Source organism: Chiloscyllium punctatum, chromosome 1 (assembly GCF_047496795.1).
Source record: "Chiloscyllium punctatum isolate Juve2018m chromosome 1, sChiPun1.3, whole genome shotgun sequence".
NCBI lineage: Eukaryota > Metazoa > Chordata > Chondrichthyes > Orectolobiformes > Hemiscylliidae > Chiloscyllium > Chiloscyllium punctatum.
The window spans coordinates 179,600,608-179,621,273 of NC_092739.1; the positions used below are offsets into that span (position 1 = coordinate 179,600,608).

The following is a 20,666-nucleotide window of genomic DNA, read 5'->3' on the forward strand; positions in this document are numbered from 1 at the left end:
GCATTATCCCTGTATCCCTTGATGTTTTTAATATGTAGAAATTGATCCATGTTAACCATGGACACACTCAATGGCTAAGCCTCTACAGTTTTCTGGGGTAGAGTATCCAATAGATTTAGCAGCATCTGAGTGAAGAAAGTCCTCCTCATCTCTGTCCTACATGACCTGCCCCTTATTCTAAGACCATGTTCTCTTGTCCTAGAACCCCATCTTGCTGCAGTTAGGGGAAACATTTCCCTTCTACTCTGTCAGTTCCTGTAAGCACTGTTTACACTTGAACAAGATTACCTCTCATGCTTCTAAATTTCAAGGAATGTAGGCCCAGTCTGTTTAACCTTCCTTCCCAGGACAATTCCTCCATCCCATCCATTAGTTTGGTGAACTTTTCTTGGACAAAGTTAAAAATCACACCAACACCAGATTATAGTCCAGCAGGTTTTAGTCAAAGCTGGTATTGAGTGCTTTGTAACGTCTTCTGTTAAATCCAACACCAGCACCTCCACATCAGAACTTTTCTTGCACTCTCTCTGGCAAGGGTATCCTTCTGTAGGTACAGAGACTAGAACATCATGTAATATAATCGTTTCTATAGAACTGCTGTAAGACATCTTCACTCTGATGCTCAAATCCTTTTGTATTAAAAATCAATACACCATTTGCCTTAACTACTTGCTGCACCACCATGTTAACACTACCCAGCTCTCACCAGTTCAGGATGACTCAGTAATTCTGTGTGGAAAGGTGGAGTTGAGGTAGCAGAACAGCCATGACTTGACTGAATGGCAGCGGCAGCTTGAGGGCTTCTGTTTTCTATATCCTAACAAAGGATCATTCACCTTGTGCTTTTGGTTTCATTCATTCACAGGCACTTCAACCTTATTTTGTAGTGGTGTGAGTTAGAACAGGAATATTTCTCTTCACCCACAAATGTTGCCTGACCCACAGGCCCTTGTTAAACTTGCTCCCCTCATAGAACAGTACAGTACAGCACAGTACAGGGCGTTCGGCCCACGATGTTGTGCCGAGCATTTATCTTAATCTAAGATCTAAGATCCGACACACTCCTCAATTTACTGCCGTCCATGTGCTTGTCCAGCAGTCACTTTAATGTCCCCAATGTCTCTGACTCTACTACACTGCTGGCAGTGCATTCCACACACCCCTCCCCAAAATCTTCCTTCAATCACCTTAAAATTATGACCCCTCGTGATAGCCATTTCTGCCCTGGGGAAAAGTCTCTGGCTATCTACTCTATCTATGCCTCTCATTACCTTGTAGACCTCTATCAAGTCACCTCTCTTCCTCCTCCTCTCCAATGTGAAAAGCCCTAGCTCACTCAACCTCTCTTCATAAGACAAGCTCCTCCAAACCAGGCAGCATCCTGGTAAATCAGTGGGCGGCATGGTGGCACAGTGGTTAGCACTGCTGCCTCACAGCGCCAGAGACCCGGGTTCAATTCCTGCCTCAGGCGACTGACTGTGTGGGGTTTGCACGTTCTCCCCGTGTCTGCGTGGGTTTCCTCCGGGTGCTCCGGTTTCCTCCCACAGTCACAAAGATGTGCAGGTCAGGTGAATTGGCCATGCTAAACTGCCCGTAGTGTTAGGTAAGGGGTAAATGTAGGGATACGGGTGGGTTGCGTTTCGGCGGGTCGGTGTGGACTTGTTGGGCCGAAGGGCCTGTTTCCACACTGTAATGTAATCTAATCTAATCTGCATCCTCTCGAAAGCATCTACATCCTTTCTGTAATGAGGCGACAGAACTGGACATCTGATTTTAGTTTCTGCCTGGCTTTTAATTCAAAGCTGCACCATTGCTGATGGTGGAGTTGTTTGTGGAGTCTTCTCATAGTCACCTATCCAGCAATACTGCAATTGTGACATAGAGATGGAATAAATTACACCCAAAAACATAGCTCCTCTGGTAATACAGTTTATCTCACCAGGCCTGTGTAAATAACAGGGTGGCTTCACTCTCACTGTTAGATATTACATTGGTAATGAGATCCCCAAACACCAGCCAAACTGCTTGAATCTTTATCTTACCCCAATTCCGTTTCCATGATGCAGCCTGCAGTCTCATCTGCACAGATACAGCCACGCTCCTCAGTGTCATGTGTCAGTCCCAGATTGTGGCCCAGTTCATGGGCCACAGTTGCAGCAGCAGCCAAGAAGCTTGGCTGGCTGTCCTAGGAAGGAACAGAAGACATTCCTGTTATCATCTTAGTCACTTGCACTCACAACACGTCCCACTTAAACTCAGCGCTCTCTGGTTATTTCTTCCAGCACTAGCTCACTCTCAAATCTCCAGCTCAGACTCAGTCACTTGCTCATAATTCATCACAAGCTCACATTCAGTCTCTCACTCACAATCAGTCACTATCTCACACTCAGTGTCTCACACTCAGTCACTCACAGTGTCTCACTCACACAGTCTCTCACTCACAATCAGTCACTATCTCACACTCAGTGACTCACACTCAGTCACTCAGTGTCTCACTCACACAGTCTCTCACTCACAATCAATCACTATCTCACACTCAGTCTCTCACACTCAGTCACTCACAGTCTCTCACTCACACAGTCTCTCACTCACAATCAATCACTATCTCACACTCAGTCTCTCACACTCAGTCTCTCACACTCAGTCACTCACAGTCTCTCACTCACACAGTCTCTCACTCAGTCTCTATTTCACACTCAGTCACTATCTCACATTCAGTCTCTCACACTCAGTCACTATCTCACGCAGTCACTATCTCACATTCAGTCACTCAGTCTCTCACTCACTCAGTCTGTCACTCACACTCAGTCACTATCTCACGCAGTCACTATCTCACACTCAGTCACTCAGTCTCTCACTCACTCAGTCTGTCACTCACACTCAGTCACTGTCTCACGCAGTCACTATCTCACACTCAATCACTCACAGTCTCTCACTCAGACTCACTCACATACTCAGTCTGTCACTCAGTCTCTCACTTACACTCACTCTGTCACTTACATTCAGTTAATATCTCACACTCAGTTATTATCTCACACTCAGTCACTATCTCACATTCAGTCTCTCACTCACACTCAATCACTATCTCACACTCATTCTCGAGGGATAGGATTTACCTGCAATGTGAAAAGAATGGCCTAATTAAGGACAGTCAGTGTGCCTTTATGCAGGACTTTTTGAGAAGGTGATGAAATGATCGATGAGGGTAGACCAATAGATGTTACCTACATAGATTTTAGTAAGGCTTTCAACAAGGTTCCTCACTGTCCTGCTGTTTGATCTCAAGTGAACATCAGTTTTCATCTAAGAAAAACGAACAAACAGTAAAGTTCCCAGCTGAACATGGAGAAGCCTGTGTGGGAGAAAGCTCACAGCAGCTAAGTGGCTGTTTAAAGCGTAACCTTACTTTTGTTTTTGTAAATCTGCAATAATGAGTGGAGTAAGTTCTTTTTTCGATTTTTATTCCTGCAAAGCCTGTGACAAATTTGTGGCAATAGTACTGAGATGTCTGTACTAGAACTTGCCACACCTAGAGCCGAAGCACTAGATAGAAAGTTGCCTAGAAATGTACTGTTCACAAACTGTGACAAGTCTAACTTGGCCATTGGTCTACACTCAATCATCAGCAAAGTGAATGCATGTGTCATTGACAGGGTTATCAAGCAACACGTATTCAGTCGGGACCAATTACTGATGCTCAGCTCCTGCTCCACCAGAACAATTCCAATCCTGATCTCACAAAAGCCTCAGTTCAATCAGGGACATAAGAGCTGAATTCCAGAGGTGAGGTTAGAGTAACTGGCCTTGACATAATGGCCTCATGTGACATCAGGGAGCCTTAGCAAAACTCTCAGCTGCTTGTCATACCGGGTACAACAGAAGCTGGTTGTGGTTATTGAAGGTCAGTCATCTCTGCTCCATGACACCTCTGCAGAAGTTCTACAGGATAGTGTTCTAGGTGCAACCATCTTCTGCTGCTTTATCAACGACGTTCTCTCCATCGTCAGGTCAGAAGTGGGAATATTCGCCAATGACTCACCATTCGTGACCCCTCAAGTACGGAAGAAGTCCAAGTTCAAATGCAACAAACTCTGGACACTGCCCAGGCTTAGGTTGACAAGTGGCAAATAATATTTGTGCCATTCAAGTGCCAGGCAATCGCCATCCCCAACAAGATATATTTGGAAAGGCAAGGAATGATTAGTCAGCATGGCTTTGTGTGTGGGAAATCATGCCTCATGAACTTGATTGAATTTTTGAAGAAGTAACAAAGAGGAGTGATGAGGGCAGAGCAGTAGATGTGATCTATATGGACTTCAGTAAGGCGTTCGACAAGGTTCCCCATGGGAGACTGGTTAGCAAGGTTGGAACTCTTGGAAAACAGGGAGAACTATCCATTTGGATACAGAACTGGCTCAAAGGTAGAAGACAGAGGGCGGTGGTGGAGGGTTGTTTTTCAGACTAGAGGCCTGTAACCAGTGGAGTGCCACAAGGATCGGTGCTGGGTCCTTTTACTTCTTGTCATTTATATAAATGATTTGGATGCGAGCATAAGAGGTACAGTTAGAAAGTTTGCGGATGACACCAAAATTGGAGGTGTAGTGGACAGCAAAGAGGGTTACCTCAGATTACAACAGGATCTTGACCAGATGGGCCAATGGGCTGAGGAGTGGCAGATGGAGAATAATTTAGATAAATGTGAGGTGCTGCATTTTGGAAAAATAAATCTTAGCAGGACTTATACACTTAACGGTAAGGTCCTGGGGAGTGTTGCTGAACAAAGAGACTTTGGAATATAGTTTCATAATTCCTTGAAAGTGGAGTCGCAGGTAGATAGGATAGTGAAAAAGGTGTTTGGTATGCTTTCCTTTCCTGATCAGAGTATTGAGTACAGGAGTTGGGAGGTCATGTTGCAACTATTCAGGACATTGGTTAGGCCACTTTTGGAATATTGCACACAATTCTGTCTCCTTCCTATCAGAAAGATATTGTGAAACTTAAAAGGGTTCAGAAAAGATTTACAAGGATGTTGACAGGGTTGGAGGATTTGAGCTATAGGGAGAGGTTGAATAGGCTAGGACTGTTTTCCCTGGAGCGTCGGAGGTTGAGGGGTGACCTTATAGAGGTTTATAAAATCATAAGGGGCACAGATAGGATAAATAGGCAAAGTTTTTTCTCTGGGGTGGGGAAGTCCAGAACTAAAGGGCATAGGTTTAGGGTGAGAGGGGAAAAATGTAAAAGTGATCTAACTGGCAACTTTTTCACGCAGAGGGTGGTACGTGTATGGAATAAGCTGCCAGAGGAAGTGATGGAGGCTGGTACGATGGCAACATTTAAAAGGCATCTGAATGGGTATATGAATAGGAAGGGTTTAGAGGGAGATGGGTCAGGTGCTGGCAGGTGGGACTAGATTGGGTTGGGATATCTGGTCGGCATGGACAGGTTGGACCGAAGGGTCTGATTCCGTGCTGTACATCTCTATGACTCTATAAGAGAGAATCTAACTAACCATTGCTCCATGATATTCAATGGCATTACCATCACTGAATCCCCTAGTATCAACATCCTAAGGATTACCAGAAAATGAAGCAAACTATGGCTTCTGGATCAATTTCGAGGCGGGGAATCTTGCAACATGTAATTCATCTCCTGATCCCCCCGCTCCCCCCGCACCCCCTCCCCCCCCAACGCCTGTCCATCAAGGCACAGGTCAGGGGTGTGAGAGAATACTCCCCACTTGTCTGATTGAGTGCAGCTCCCACACTTAAGGAGCTTCTTATCATCCACAACAAAGCAATCCACTTGAATGGCACAAACATCCACATCCTCTCCTTCAGATGCTCAGTAACAGCAGGGTATGCTATCTACAAGATGCATTGCCATAACTTGCCAAGGCTCCTCAAACAGCACCTTCCAAACCCCTTTACCCTTTAGAAGGACAAGGACAGCAGATACGTGGGAATACCAACCAAGTTCCCCTCCAAGTCACTCATCATCCTGATTTGCTGTTCCTTCATTATTGTCGGGTCAAAATCCTGGAAATCCCTCCCTAACAGCATTGTTTTTGCATCTACAGCACATGGGATGCAGCGATTCAAGAAGACAGCTTACTTTAGCTTCTCAAAAGCAACATTTGGGGTGGCACGGTGGCTCAGTGGTTAGCACTGCTGCCTCATGGCACCAAGGTCCCGGGTTCGATTTCACTCTCAGGCGACTGTGTGGAGTTTGCACATTCTCTGCATGGGTTTCCTCCGGGTGCTCCGGTTTCCTCCCACACTCCAAAGATGTGCAGGTCAGGTGAATTGACCATACTAAATTGCTCAGAGTGCTAGGTGCACTAGAGGTAAATGGATCTGGGTGGGTTACTCTTCGGAGGATTGGTGTAGACTTGTTGGGCTGAAGGGCCTGTTTTCACACTGTTGGGAATCTAATCTAATCTAAAAAAAAATCTAACTAGAGATTGCAATAAATACTGGCTTTGGTAGCCTGATTTGCAATGGCTCTGTGTCACTGCCATTGAACCTTGAAGTTCAGGCTGTGATGGCCACTGTTGAAACGTTGTGGACACCTTAATGAAGGTGATGCTGTCCCACCAAGTTACCTGGTCACTGTCAGCATTGAAGTCATTAGGGGTTAGTCAGTGAACAGGAAACCCAAAAAACAAAAGGAAAAGTGGGTGCTCACCAAGTTTACTCCTCCAGATTTGTCAAGTGAACATATTCCACCAAGCATTGCCAAACCATTAATTCCATCAATGAAAATTCCACCCCTGTAAAAGAGAAATCAGAGCACATGATCACTAGCCAGCGGTTACTCCAACCAATGCAATCACAGACATGTTGTTGCACATGGGTGAGCACTAAGTGTGATGTTGGTTCTCACACTAACTCAGTCTGATAGTGATGCCCTTCAGGACTCAGACAATTCTGACACTCATGGTCAAACCAGGTTATACTGAGTGAAACACATTGAAGCCACAGTTCATTAAGAGTCTTGTTAGCCTCAAAGTATTTCCAATTGGTATTCAACATAGAGGAGCATTCAATATTGTTGAATCATTTAATAATTTGAGCACATAAGTAACTGTTCACCCTGTTGTATGTTTGTGATGGTCTGTAGACAATAGACAATAGACAATAGGTGCAGGAATAGGCCATTCTGCCCCTCGAGCCTGCACCACCATTCAATATGATCATGGCTGATCATCCTCAATCAGTATCCTGTTCCTGCCTTATCTCCATAACCTTGATTCCACTATCCTTGAGAGCTCTATCCAACTCTTTCTTAAATGAATCCAGAGACTGGGCCTCCACTGCCCTCTGGGGCAGAGCATTCCATACACCCACCACTCTCTGGGTGAAGAAGTTTCTCCTCATCTCTGTCCTAAATGGCCTACCCCGTATTTTTAAGCTGTGTCCTCTGATTCGGGACTCACCCATCAGCGGAAACATGTTTCCTGCTTCCAGAGTGTCCAATCCTTTAATAATCTTATAGGTCTCAATCAGATCCCCTCTCAGTCTTCTAAACTCAAGGGTATACAAGCCCAGTCGCTCCAGTCTTTCAGCATAAGATAGTCCCGCCATTCCAGGAATTAACCTTGTGAACCTACGCTGCACTCCCTCAATAGCCAGAATGTCTTTCCTCAAATTTGGAGACCAGAACTGCACACAGTACTCCAGGTGTGGTCTCACCAGGGCCCTGTACAGCTGCAGAAGAACCTTTTTGCTTCTATACTCAATCCCTCTTGTTATGAAGGCCAGCATGCTATTAGCCTTCTTCACTACCTGCTGTACCTGCATGCTTACCTTCATTGACTGGTGTACAAGAACACCCAGATCTCTCTGTACTGCCCCTTTATTTAAATTGATTCCATTTAGGTAGTAATCTGCCTTCCTGTTCTTGCCACCAAAGTGGATAACCATACATTTATCCACATTAAACTGCAGCTGCCATGCATCTGCCCACTCACCTACCCTGTCCAGGTCACCCTGTAATCTCCTTACATCCTCCTCACATTTCACCCTGCAACCCAGCTTAGTCTCATCAGCAAATTTGCTAATGTTATTACTAATACCAACTTCTATATCATTAACATATATTGTAAAAAGCTGCAGTCCCAGCACTGATCCCTATGGTACCCCACTAGTCACTGCCTGCCATTCTGAAATTGAGCCGTTTATCACTACTCTTTGTTTCCTATCAGCCAACCAACTTTCAATCCAAATTAGTACTTTGCTCCCAATACCATGCGCCCTAATTTTGCTCACTAACCTCCTATGTGGGACTTTACCAAAAGCTTTCTGAAAGTCCAGGTACACTACATCTATTGGATCTCCCGCATCCATTTTTAGAGTTACATCCTTAAAAAATTCCAGAAGATTAGTCAAGCATGATTTTCCCTTCATAAATCCATGCTGACTCTGACCTATCCTGTTACTACTATCCAGATGTGTCGTAATTTCATCCTTTATAATTGACTCCAGCATCTTTCCCACCACTGAGGTCAGACTGGTCTATAATTTACTGCTTTCTCTCTCGCTCCTTTTTTAAAAAGTGGTACAACATTAACCACCCTCCAATCCACAGGAACTGATCCCGAAAATAATCACCAATGCATCCACGATTTCTCGAGCCACCTCCTTCAGTACCCTGGGATGTAGACCATCAGGCCCCGGGGACTTATCAACCTTCAGACCTAACAGTCTCTCCAACACCAATTCCTGGCAAATAAAAATTCCCTTCAGTTCAGGCCCTTCAGCCACTGTTACCTCAGGGAGATTGCTTGTGTCTTCCCCAGTGAACACAGATCTGAAGTACCAATTCAATTCTTCTGCCATTTCTTTGTTCCCTGTAATATATTCCCCTGTTTCTGTCTTCAAGGGCCCAATTTTAGTCTTAACCATTTTTCTTGCCTTTCACATACCTAAAAAAACTTTTACTATCCTCCTTTATATTTTTGGCCAGTTTACTTCGTACCTCATTTTTTCTCTGCGTATTTTCTTCTTAGTAATCCTCTGTTGTTCTTTAAAAGCTTCCCAGTCCTCCGTTTTCCCACTTATCTTTGTTATGTTATACTTTTTCCCTTTTGACTTTATATGTTTCTTAACTTCCCTCATCAACCACAGCCACCCATGCCTCCTCCTGGGATCTTTCTTCCTTTTTAGAATGAACTGATCCTGCATCTTCTGCATTATACCCAGAAATATCCGCCATTGTTCCTCCACTGTCATCCCTGCTAAGGGATTGCACCATTGAACTTTGGCCAGCTCCTCCCTCATAGCTCCATAGTTCCCTTTATTCAACAGAAATATTGTCACTTCCGATTGTATCCTCTCCCTCTCAAATTGCAGATTGAAGCTTATTGTATTATGGTCACTACTTCCCAATGGCTCCTTCACTTCGAGGTCCCTGATCAATTCTGGTTCGTTGCACAATAGAAACTGTTCCAGAACAGGAACAGTTTCTCCTCATAGACTCCCTGCAGTTGTCTTCATGATTTGAAAATCTCCTCTTAATCTTCTCCAAGAAAATCAGCCACAGAACTGAAGTTCCTCATATCTGGAACTATCATGGATAGAGGAGGGACAGGAATGGTTGTTGCAGGTTCCAGGATTTAGATGTTTCAGTAAGAACAGAGAAGATGGTAAAAGAGGGGGAGGTGTGGCATTGTTGGTCAAGGACAATATTACAGTTGCAGAAAGGATGTTTGGGGACTCATCAACTGAGGTAGTATGGGCTGAGGTTAGAAACAGGAAAGGAGAGGTCACCCTGTTGGAAGTTTTCTATAGGTCTCCGAATAGTTCCAAAGATGTAGAGGAAAGGATAGCAAAGATGATCCTCGATAGGAGTGAGAGAGACAGGGTAGTCGTCATGGGGGACTTCAACTTTCCAAATATTGACTGGGATCACTACAGTATGAGTACTATAGATGGGTCAGTTTTTGTCCAGTGTGTGCAGGAGGGCTTCCTGACACAGTATGTAGACAGGCCTACAAGGGGTGAAGCCACACTAGATTTGGTACTGGGTAATGAGCCCAGACAGGTGTTAGACTTGGAAGTAGGTGAGCACTTTGGTGATAGCGACCACAATTCTGTTATGTTTACTTTAGTGATAGAAAAGCATAGGTGTATACCACTGGGTAAGAGTTACAGCTGGGGGAAAGGCAATTACGATGCAATTAGGCAAGACTTAGGAAGCATGGGATGGGGAAGGAAATTGCAGGGGATGGGCACAATAGAAATGTGGAGCTTATTCAAGGAAAAGCTCCTGAGTGTCTTAGGTAAGTATGTACCTGTCAGGCAGGGAGGAAGCTGTAGTGTGCGGGAGCCGTGGTTTATGAAGGAAGTGGAATCTCTGGTCAAGAGGAAGAAGAAGGCTTATGTTAGGATGAGATGTGAAGGCTCAGTTAGGGCACTTGAGGGTTACAAGGTAGCCAGGAAAGACCTAAAGAGAGAGCTCAGAAGAGCCAGGAGGAGACATGAGAAGTTGTTGGCGGATAGGATCAGGGTAAACCCTAAGGCTTTCTATAGGTATTTAAGGAATAAAAGAATGACGAGAGTAAGATTAGGGCCAATCAAGGATAGTAGTGGGAAGTTGTGTGTGGATTCAGAGGAGATAGGTGAAGCACTAAATGAATATTTTTCGACAGTATTCACTCTAGAAAACGACAATGTTGTCGAGGAGAATACTGAGATACAGGCTACTAGACTAGGTGGGATTGAGGTTCACAAGGAAGAGGTATTAGAAATCCTGCAGAGTGTGAAAATAGATAAGTCCCCTGGGCCGGATGGGATTTATCCTAGGATCCTCTGGGAAGCCAGGGAGGAGATTGCCAAGCCTTTGGCATTGATCTTTAAATCGTCATTGTCAACAGGAATAGTGCCAGAAGACTGGACAATAGCAAATGTTGTCCCCTTGTTCAAGAAGGGGAGTAGAGACAACCCTGGTAAATATAGACCAGTGAGCCTTACTTCAGTTGTCGGTAAAGTGTTGGAAAAGGTTATAAGAGATAGGATTTATAATCATCTAGAAAAGAATAATTTGATTAGGGGTAGTCAGCACGGTAGGTCGTGCCTCACAAATCTTATTGAGTTCTTTGAGAAGGTGACCAAACAGGTAGATGAGAGTAAACCGGTTGATGTGGTGTATATGGATTTCAGCAAGGCATTCGATAAGGTTCCCCACAGTAGGCTATTGTACAAAATGTGGAGGAATGGGATTGTGGGAGATATAGCAGTTTGGATCAGTAATTGGCTTGCTGAAAGAAGACAGAGGGTGGTGGTTGATGGGAAATGTTCATCCTGGAGTCCAGTTACCAGTGGTGTACCGCAAGTGTCGGTGTTGGGTCCACTGCTGTTTGTCATTTTTATAAACGACCTGGATGAGGGCGTAGAAGGGTGGGTTAGTAAATTTGCAGACGCCACTAAAGTCAGTGGAATTGTGGGCAGTGCCGAAGGATGTTGTAGGTTACAGAGAGACATAGATAAGCTGCAGAGCTGGGATGAGAGGTGGCAAATGGAGTTTAATGCGGACAAGTGTGAGGTGATTAGTTTGGTCGGAGTAACCGGAATGCAAAGTACTGGGCTAATGGTAAGATTCTTGGTAGTGTAGATGAGCAGAGAGATCTCGGTGTCCATGTACACAGATCCCTGAAAGTTGTCACCCAGGTTGACAGGGTTGTTAAGAAGGCATACAGTGCTTTAGCTTTTATTAATAGAGGGATCGAGTTCCGGAACCAGGAGGTTATGCTACAGCTGTACAAAACTCTGGTGCAGCCGCACTTGGAGTATTGTGTACAGTTCTGGTCACCGCATTATAAGAAGGATGTGGAAGCTTTGGAAAGGGTGCAGAGGAGATTTACCGGGATGTTGCCTGATATGGAGGGAAGGTCTTACGAGGAAAGGCTGAGGGACTTGAGGCTGTTTTCGTTGGAGAGAAGAAGGTTGAGAGGTAACTTAACAGAGACATATAAGATAATCAGAGGGTTAGATAGGGTGGACAGGGAGAGCCTTTTTCCAAGAATGGTGACCGTGAGCACGAGGGGGCATAGCATTAAATTGAGGGGTGATAGATATAGGACAGATGTCAGAGGTAGTTTCTTTACTCAGAGAGTAGTAAGGGTATGGAATGCTTTGCCTGCAACGGTAGTAGATTCACCAACTTTAAATACATTTAAGTCGTCATTAGACAAGCATATGCATACATGGAATAGTGTAGGTTAGATGGGCTTCAGACTGGTATGACAGGTCGGCGCAACGAAGGGCCTGTACTGTGCTGTAATGTTCTATGTTCAATCTTCTTAATAATTTCTACAACCCCGTGAATGCTGTCACATCCATCCCGAAGTGATGTGTCTGGAAACAGTTGAAGCTGAATCTGTGTTTTTTACAGGTTAAATATAACCTCCTTACTTTTGTGCTCTATGGCCATGTTTATAAAGCCAGAAATCCTGTATGATGTATTAACTGTTTTGCTCCTCTTCATTGTTCACAATACTTCCAGTTTTTGAGATTTACAAATTATGCTCTCGCCATTCAAGTTTCAGTCATGCATATACATCAAGAAAAATACTAGTCTAAAACCAACCCTGGAGAGCCCCATTATATATGTCTTCTAGGCCAAAAGTCAGTCATTCAACACAACTCTGCTTCCTACAACTTCACCAATTTGGTATCCATGCTGCTACTGTCACTTCTTATTCCATGGACTCTAAGTGACAAGCTTTTTCCGGAGTGTTTTATCAAATATGTTTTGTAAATTCACATGCACCACATCAACAGCATAACCCTGATCTACTTTCTCTATTAACTCATCAAACGAGTCAATTATACACAATTTGATATTAGCAAATCCGGGTCAACTTTCCTTAATCAATCCATTTTTTAAAAATGTGTTGCTGGAAAAGCGCAGCAGGTCAGGCAGCATCAAAGAAGCAGGAGAATTGACGTGTTGGGCATAAGCCCTTCTTCAGGAATGAGGAGGGTGTGCCAAGCAGTCTAAGATAAAAGGTAGGGAGGAGGGACTTGGGGGCGGGGTGTTGGGGAAGGCGATAGGTGGAAGGAGGTTAAGGTGAGGGTTTTAGGCCGGAGAGGGGGTGGGGGGCGGAGAGGTCGGGAGGAAGATTGTGGGTCAAGAACGTGGTGCTGAGTCCGAGGGTTGGGACTGAGAAAAGGTGGGGGGAGGGGAAATGAGAAAGCTGGAGAAATCTGCATTCATCCCTTGTGGTTGGAGGGTTCCTAGGTGGAAGATGAGGCGCTCTTCCTCTAGGTTTTTGGCCTCCTCCATCGCCAGACCATGGCAACACGACGCCTGGAGGAAGAGCACCTCATCTTCCGCCTAGGAACCCTCCAACCACAAGGGATGAATGCAGATTTCTCCAGCTTTCTCATTTCCCCTCCCCCCACCTTATCTCAGTCCCAACCCTCGGACTCAGCACCACCTTCCTAACCTGCAATCTTCTTCCTGACCTCTCTGCCCCCACCCCCACTCCGGCCTATCACCCTCACCTTAACCTCCTTCCACCTATCGCATTTCCAACGCCCCTCCCCCAAGTCCCTCCTCCCTACCTTTTATCTTAGCCTGCTTGGCACACTTTCCTCATTCCTGAAGAAGGGCTCATGCCCGAAAGGTCGATTCTCCTGCTCCTTGGATGCTGCCTGACCTGCTGCGCTTTTCCAGCAACACATTTTTCAGCTCTGATCTCCAGCATCTGCAGTCCTCACTTTCTCCTAGTTGATTTCAATCCATATTTGTCAACATGACTTAATTTATCCAAATTATCTCTACACCTAGTAAGGTGATGAAACGTCTGGAAATGAACCTTCCAGCTCAGTGAGCAAACTTACATCCACATTTTTAAAATTTCCTCACCGCTGATGTTAAATTAACTGGTTTACCCTTTCCTGAACAAGAGTGTAACATTCACAATTTTCCAGTTTTCTGGCATTACAACCTGACTCGAAGGCAGACTGGCATAATACAGCCATTACACCTGTAACTTCCACTTGTATGCATCTCGCTCAGAACCGAGATGAGAAATCTCTTCTTTGAGAGGGTTGTAAATCCTTGGAATTCTCTGGCCTAGAGGTCTGTCCATATTTCAACATTAAATGCACTTAGAGCTGGGATAAACTTTTGGTCTCTCAGGGAATGAAGCGATATGAGGAGCTGGATAGGGGACAGGCTTTAATGCTGAAGATCAGATGATATCATATTGAATTGTAGATCACACTCGATGTGCTATATGGTGTACCCCTGCTCCTAGATCTTCCATTCTTACGTTCACTCAAAACGAGCATCCTCTGTGCTAAGTATGTCTTCAGTTTTATGAGGGTTCCTTGATACCATATTTGATCAAATGCTGCTTGATGTTGTTCACCTTCAGCTTGTCTCTCGCATTTAGCTCTTTTGTCCATATATGAATCAAGGCAGTAATGAGGTCTGGAGCTGAGAGGCCTTAGCAAAACCCAAACATCACTTGGATGCTGCTTGGGCATTGCCTGAATAATCATTGAGACTAGACTGATTGGGCAGTAATTAGCAAACTCTCATTATTCCCCTGGAGAGATGAGTTTAAAACCCTGTTCAACAGCTTGGGGAATTATTAATCTGTATTTTTATCAATAATAATATTCATGAAATTCAGATTGCTGTGAAAACCTTTCCAATTCACTCACGTCCTTCAGAGGAGCTCTAAATCCACAACGATGATTGACACCCCATCTTTCACTTTAAAAATTCATTCCTTCCACCACCCAGTGTACAGTGGCAGTGGGCTGGACTGTCTTCAAGATGCACTGGAACAACTGTCAAGGCTTCTTTGAAATCACCTCCACAACCCAAAACCGCTACCACCAAGAGGACAAGGACAGTATGCAGATGGGAAAACCACCAAGTGTAAGTTGCCCTCCAGTCACAAGCGGACCCTGACTTGGAAATATGTGTATATTGGTGCCTTTGTGTTCACCAGGTCAAAATCCTGGATCTCCCCCCCGCCTCCTCCACCCCACCCCCACCCTCGAACAGCCCTATAGATGTACTGAGACCTCACAGACTGCAGCAGTTCAAAAAGACAGCTCATGACTACCTCAGGAGTAAACAGGGTCAATTAATGTTGGACTTGTCATTGATGCCAATGGGTGATGATTTATCAGATACTCACAGGATAAGTTGGGCATTGTCATTTGGTATTCTTGGTAGAAGGTTTCTCTGCCTCCAAAGGAGGAATCTGGATAGCGTCTCTGAAGAATCTGTGCTAACTTCGATTTGGTCTGCCGTCCACACTTCAAGTCCAATCAGGGCAATTCGCAAGTTAAATGGCTTGTAGTACTGGAGAGAAATGTCAGGAATTCAGATCTGAGAATCACAAGGATTGTTACAGAGATGAAACATCATTGTGTCTGCACCAGCTCTTCAACTGAGCATCTCACCTAATGAGTAAGGAGCATGGTTGGTGTGAGACTGCAGCAGAATGAGATGCAGACTATTTACATTTCAGATTAAACTATTGGAATGTCGTTCTCAGTGCAAACAGGGTCTACTGCAAGAAGTAAGTTTTCGAGAGTGGGAGGTAAGCAGGAGAAGATAAACGGTGTCAATCAAGAGACTGACTACAGTGCGACCAGGGGCGAAATGATGCCACAAACCACAGCAAGTGCAAGTACAGATGGAGATGCTGATTGGTGAGTAGGACTGTTAAATGTTTCTACTCTTTAAAGTAAAAGTCGTGTTTTCAACTTGTGTTTAGATTTCTCTTTTAAAAATACACAAACATCAGATTGAAACTGGTGACTTTCTACTTTTTGGTTTATAAAAACAAGATACCATTAAGTTACGTGTATAGAGCAGGGAATCTCAAGTAATAAATTGAATAGTCAAATCAAACACAATAGTAATTGCAGAGTGGATGATGTGTTGCTGCTGCAGTATGTGGAAGCTGTTTGACAACAGGTCTTAGATTACAAGAAGACATGGACAGATTGGGCAGATGGGCAGATCAGTGGAGGATGAAATTTGATCCTGGTAAATGTGAGGTGTTGTATTTAGGAAGAAATAACAAGACAAGGGGGCAACCAATGTTGAGACGAGAGGACACAAGGAAGCTCAGAGGATCAGAGGAACAGAGGAACATTGGAGTGCTTCTCCGAAAATCCCTAAAGGTGACAAGGCAGGTTAGTAGGTTAGGTAAGAAGGCAAATAGGACACTTGCCTTTACCAGTCAATGCATAGTTTATAAATCAGGGATGGGTAGTTCTGGTCACCACACTGCAGAAAGGATGTGATTGCACTACAGGGTGCTACCAAGATTCACCAGAATGTCAGGGGATGGAGCAGTTTAGCAATGAAGAAAGCCTGGAAATGTTCAAGTGGTTTTCTTTGGAGCAGAGTAAGTTGAGAAGGTAATCTGATAGAGGTGAATAAGATTATGTGGAGCATAGATAGGCTGGATAAAAAGCAGCTATTCCTCTTCGTTGAAGGATCAGTAATAAGGGGGCACACTTTTAAGGTGGAAGGCAGGAGGCTTAGAGGGGATTTGAGAAAAGATGTTTTCACCGAGATGTTGGTGAGGGCCTGGAATGCACTCACTGGAAGGGATGTTTGAGACCCCGAACCTCACAATCTTTAAAAAGTACTTAGATGAGCACTTGAAAGCTACACGATGTTATGCTGGAAAGTGGGACTACTGTAGATTTAGTTGAGCTTTGGTGGTACAAGCAATGGGCCATAGGCCTTTTCTGTGCTGTATGATAACATGGCTTATTGCTGATGCAGAATGGAACAAGCACAATAGCAAAAAATGATCTTGGATCAAATACATAGAATCCATATCTATGAAGGGAAGACATAACAAGGAGAAGAAGACAATGGGAGGAATAGGCTAAAACTAGCAGTAGCTACAGAATGGGACAGAGAATAAATCAGGAAATAACAAAGACAATGGAACAAAGGCAATACATTAATCATGGGTGACTTTAATCTTGCAGATAGTGATAGTCAGATTAGCAGAGGAAGCCATAAGGAAGAAATCAGAAAGTGTATTTGGGAACTATATGTTGGAGATTTAACCAGGGATCAGGCTATTTTGAATCTAGTGATGTGTAATGAGGTAAGTTTAATAAATTAAGTAATTTTAAAAGATCCCCGAAGGGAACAGTGATCATAACATGGTAGAATTGAGCATTCCATTTGAGAGGGAGGAACTTGAGTTAGAAACAACTGTGCTAAACTTAAATAAGAGTGATTACAATAGAATGAGGGGAGAGCGAACTGAAGTGGAATAGGAAAAGTAGTATAGCACCAATGGCAGTTGAGAATTGATGGATGACGTTAAAGAAAATAATTCATCGCTCACAGCAAAGGCATAGCCCAGTGAGGAAGAGGTTTCCAGGAAAGGATAAAACAATTATGGTAACCATAGGAGTTAAGGATTGCATCAACTTTAAAGAAAACAATACAATGTGGCAGACATTAGTGGTGGGCCAGAGAATTGGGACAGTTTTTAAAAAAACAATAAAGGACAACAAAAGAAAAAGAGGGAGAAAATTAACTTTGAGGGTACATTTGCAAGTGTCACCAAGACAGATATACAAGCTTTTTTTAAATACATAAAAAGAAAGGTAGAGGTCATGGTGAAGATAGGCCCTTTAGAAGATGAAGCTGGAGAAATAGCAATGGGGAATGAGGAAATGGCACAGGAGGTCAACAAATACTCTGCATCAGTCTTGACAGTGGAAGCCATTCATACCATCCAAACATCACTAAATATTCAAGAGGCAAAGACTACTTTTATGCTAAACAGCACAAGAAGCAAATGATAAATGGAGCTAAGAGACCCTACAACCATTGCAGCAGTTCCACTCTGTGCTGTCTTGCCACACCCAGTCAGGAATGGCAGCAGAGGCAGAGGATGGAGCATTCTCGCTCCTGGGTCCAGCTGCTACTCAGCACCAGGCCTGTCACATCCTCCTTTCTGCTTCTCTCTTTCATCTTCATCTTTTTCTTATTTTCGGCAGTAACGTCAAAAGAAGGTGGCATCAGCAAATGGGGCAAACAGGGGCAAACAGGGGAGACAGGCAGACTGAGGCAGTGGGCAGTGAGAGCAGGGAAAGGGCAGACTGAGGTGGTGGGCAGTGAGAGCAGGGAAAAGGCAGACTGAGGTGGTGGGCAGTGAGAGCAGGGAAAGGGCAGACTGAGGCAGTGGACAGTGAGAGCAGGGAAAGGGCAGACTGAGGCAGTGGGCAGTGAGAGCAGGGAAAGGGCAGACTGAGGCAGTGGGCAGTGAGAGCAGGGAAAGGGCAGACTGAGGCAGTGGGCAGTGAGAGCAGGGAAAGGACAGACTGAGGCAGTGGGCAGTGAGAGCAGGGAAAGGGCAGACTGAGGCAGTGGGCAGTGAGAGCAGGGAAAGGGCAGACTGAGGTGGTGGGCAGTGAGAGCAGAGAAAGGACAGACTGAGGCAGTGGGCAGTGAGAGCAGGGAAAGGGCAGACTGAGGTGGTGGGCAGTGAGAGCAGGGAAAGGACAGACTGAGGCAGTGGGCAGTGAGAGCAGGGAAAGGGCAGACTGAGGCAGTGGGCAGTGAGAGCAGGGAAAGGGCAGACTGAGGCAGTGAGCAGTGAGAGCAGGGAAAGGGCAGACTGAGGCAGTGGGCAGTGAGAGCAGGGAAAAGGCAGACTGAGGCAGTGGGCAGTGAGAGCAGAGAAAGGACAGACTGAGGCAGTGGGCAGTGAGAGCAGGGAAAGGGCAGACTGAGGCAGTGGGCAGTGAGAGCAGGGAAAGGGCAGACTGAGGCAGTGGGCAGTGAGAGCAGGGAAAGGGCAGACTGAGGCAGTGGGTAGTGAGAGCAGGGAAAGGGCAGACTGAGGCAGTGGGCAGTGAGAGCAGGGAAAGGACAGACTGAGGCAGTGGGCAGTGAGAGCAGGAGCAGGAACAGGCCACAAGGTGATGAGAGTAGGCAGCAGTGTGTGTGTATGTCTGTGTTTGTGTGTGTGTTTATGTCTGTGAGTATGTTTATGTCTGTGTGGGTGTGTCTGTGTGTCTATGTGTGTGTTTATGTCTGTGTATGTGTGTCTATGTGTGTGTCCGTCTGTGTGTGTCTGTGTGTCTGTGTGTGTGTCTGTGTGTGTCTGTGTGTCTATGTGTGTGTGGGTGTGTGCATGTCTGTGTGTGTGTTTGTGAGTCTGTGTCTGTGTGTGTGCATGTGTATGTTCATGTGTGTGTTTATGTCTGTGTGGGTGTGTCTGTGTGTCTGTGTGGGTGTGCCTGTGTGTGTCTGTGGGGGTGTGTGTGTCTGTCTGTCTGCATGTGTGTGTTTGTGAGTCTGTGTATGTGTGTGTCTATGTGTGCGTGGGTGTGTGTGTGTGTATGTGTGTGTGTTTATGTCTGTGTGTGTCTATGCGTGTGTGGGTGCATGTGTCTGTGTGTCTGCGTCTGCATGTGTTTGTCTGTGGATGTGTGTGTCTGTGAATGTGTGTGTGTCTGTGTATGTGTGTGTCTGTGGATGTGTGTGTGTGTCTGTGAGTGTGTTTGTGTGTCTCTGGGTGTGTGTGTCCATGTGTGTGTGTCCGTGTGTGTGTATGGGTGTGTGTGTGTCTGTGTGTATCTGTGTGTGCGTGTCTGTGTATGTGTGTGTGTGTGTCTGTGGATGTGTGTGTCTGTGCGTTTGTGTGTGTCAGTGGATGTGTGTATCTGTGTATGCGTGTGAGTCTATGGATGTGTGTCTGTGTGTGTGTGTCTGTGTATGTGTGTCTTTGTGTGTGTCTGTGTGTCTGTGGGTGTGTGTGTGTCTGTGGATGTGTGTATGTGTGTGTGTGTCTGTGTGTGTGTGTGTCTGTGGGTGTGTTTGTGTGTACGTGTGTGTATGTCTGTGTATGCATGTGTATGTGTGTATTTTTCCCCTCGGTATCTTTGTACCTACGATGGCACTGTAAGTGGCACTTTTTAAACTTTTCACTGTACCCACATGATTACATGTGAGAATAAACCTAAGATAGTTCATTTAAACAACTCAGTGGAGGAGGAGGAGGCCCCATAAGTATCCCCATCCTCAATTATGGACGAGCCCAACACATCAGTGAAAAAGGTAAGGCTAAGGTATTTGCAGCAATCTTCAACCAGAAGTGCTGAGCTAATGACCCATCTCAGCCTCCTCCAGTGTTGTCTATCTTTTGCCAATTTGATTCACTCCATGTGATATCAAGAAATAGTGGAAGATACTGGATTCTGCAAAAACTATGGTCTCTGACAACATTCCAGCAACAGTACTAGAGGTTGTGCCTCAGAACTTGCCACTCTGCCAGCCAAGGTCTTCCAGTAAAGTTACAACACTGACATCTACCTGACAATGTGGAAAATTGCCCTGTTACATAAAAGCAGGACCAATCCAACCCAGGCAAATACTGTCCCGATCAGTCTACTCTCGATCATCAGTAAAGTGATGGAAGGTGTCATCAACAGAGTTATCAAGCAGCACCTGCTCAGTAATAACCTGCTCAGTGACGCTCAGTTTGGGTTACCCCAGGGTCACTCAGCTCCTGACCTTATTACAGCCTTGGGTCAAACATGGACAAAGGGGCTGGATTCCAGAGGGCAGCCCTTGACATTCAACTGAGTGATCAAGAAACCCTTACAAACCTGGAATTAATGGATATCAGGGGACTAATTATCTGTTGG

The 20,666-nt window shown here is 45.0% G+C and overlaps 1 protein-coding gene across 1 annotated transcript in view; it reads right to left on the reverse strand.

The window, feature by feature from the left end:
• LOC140480882 (disintegrin and metalloproteinase domain-containing protein 12-like) overlaps positions 1 to 20,666 on the reverse strand; it is a 259,186-nt gene that overhangs the window by 171,396 nt on the left and 67,124 nt on the right. Inside the window, exons 9-11 of the mRNA XM_072576436.1 lie at positions 15,161 to 15,327; positions 6,685 to 6,769; positions 2,043 to 2,185 (exon numbers count right to left, since the gene is read on the reverse strand). Of these exons, the coding sequence (XP_072432537.1) occupies positions 2,043 to 2,185; positions 6,685 to 6,769; positions 15,161 to 15,327 (395 nt within the window). The remainder of the gene's footprint in view (positions 1 to 2,042; positions 2,186 to 6,684; positions 6,770 to 15,160; positions 15,328 to 20,666) is intronic.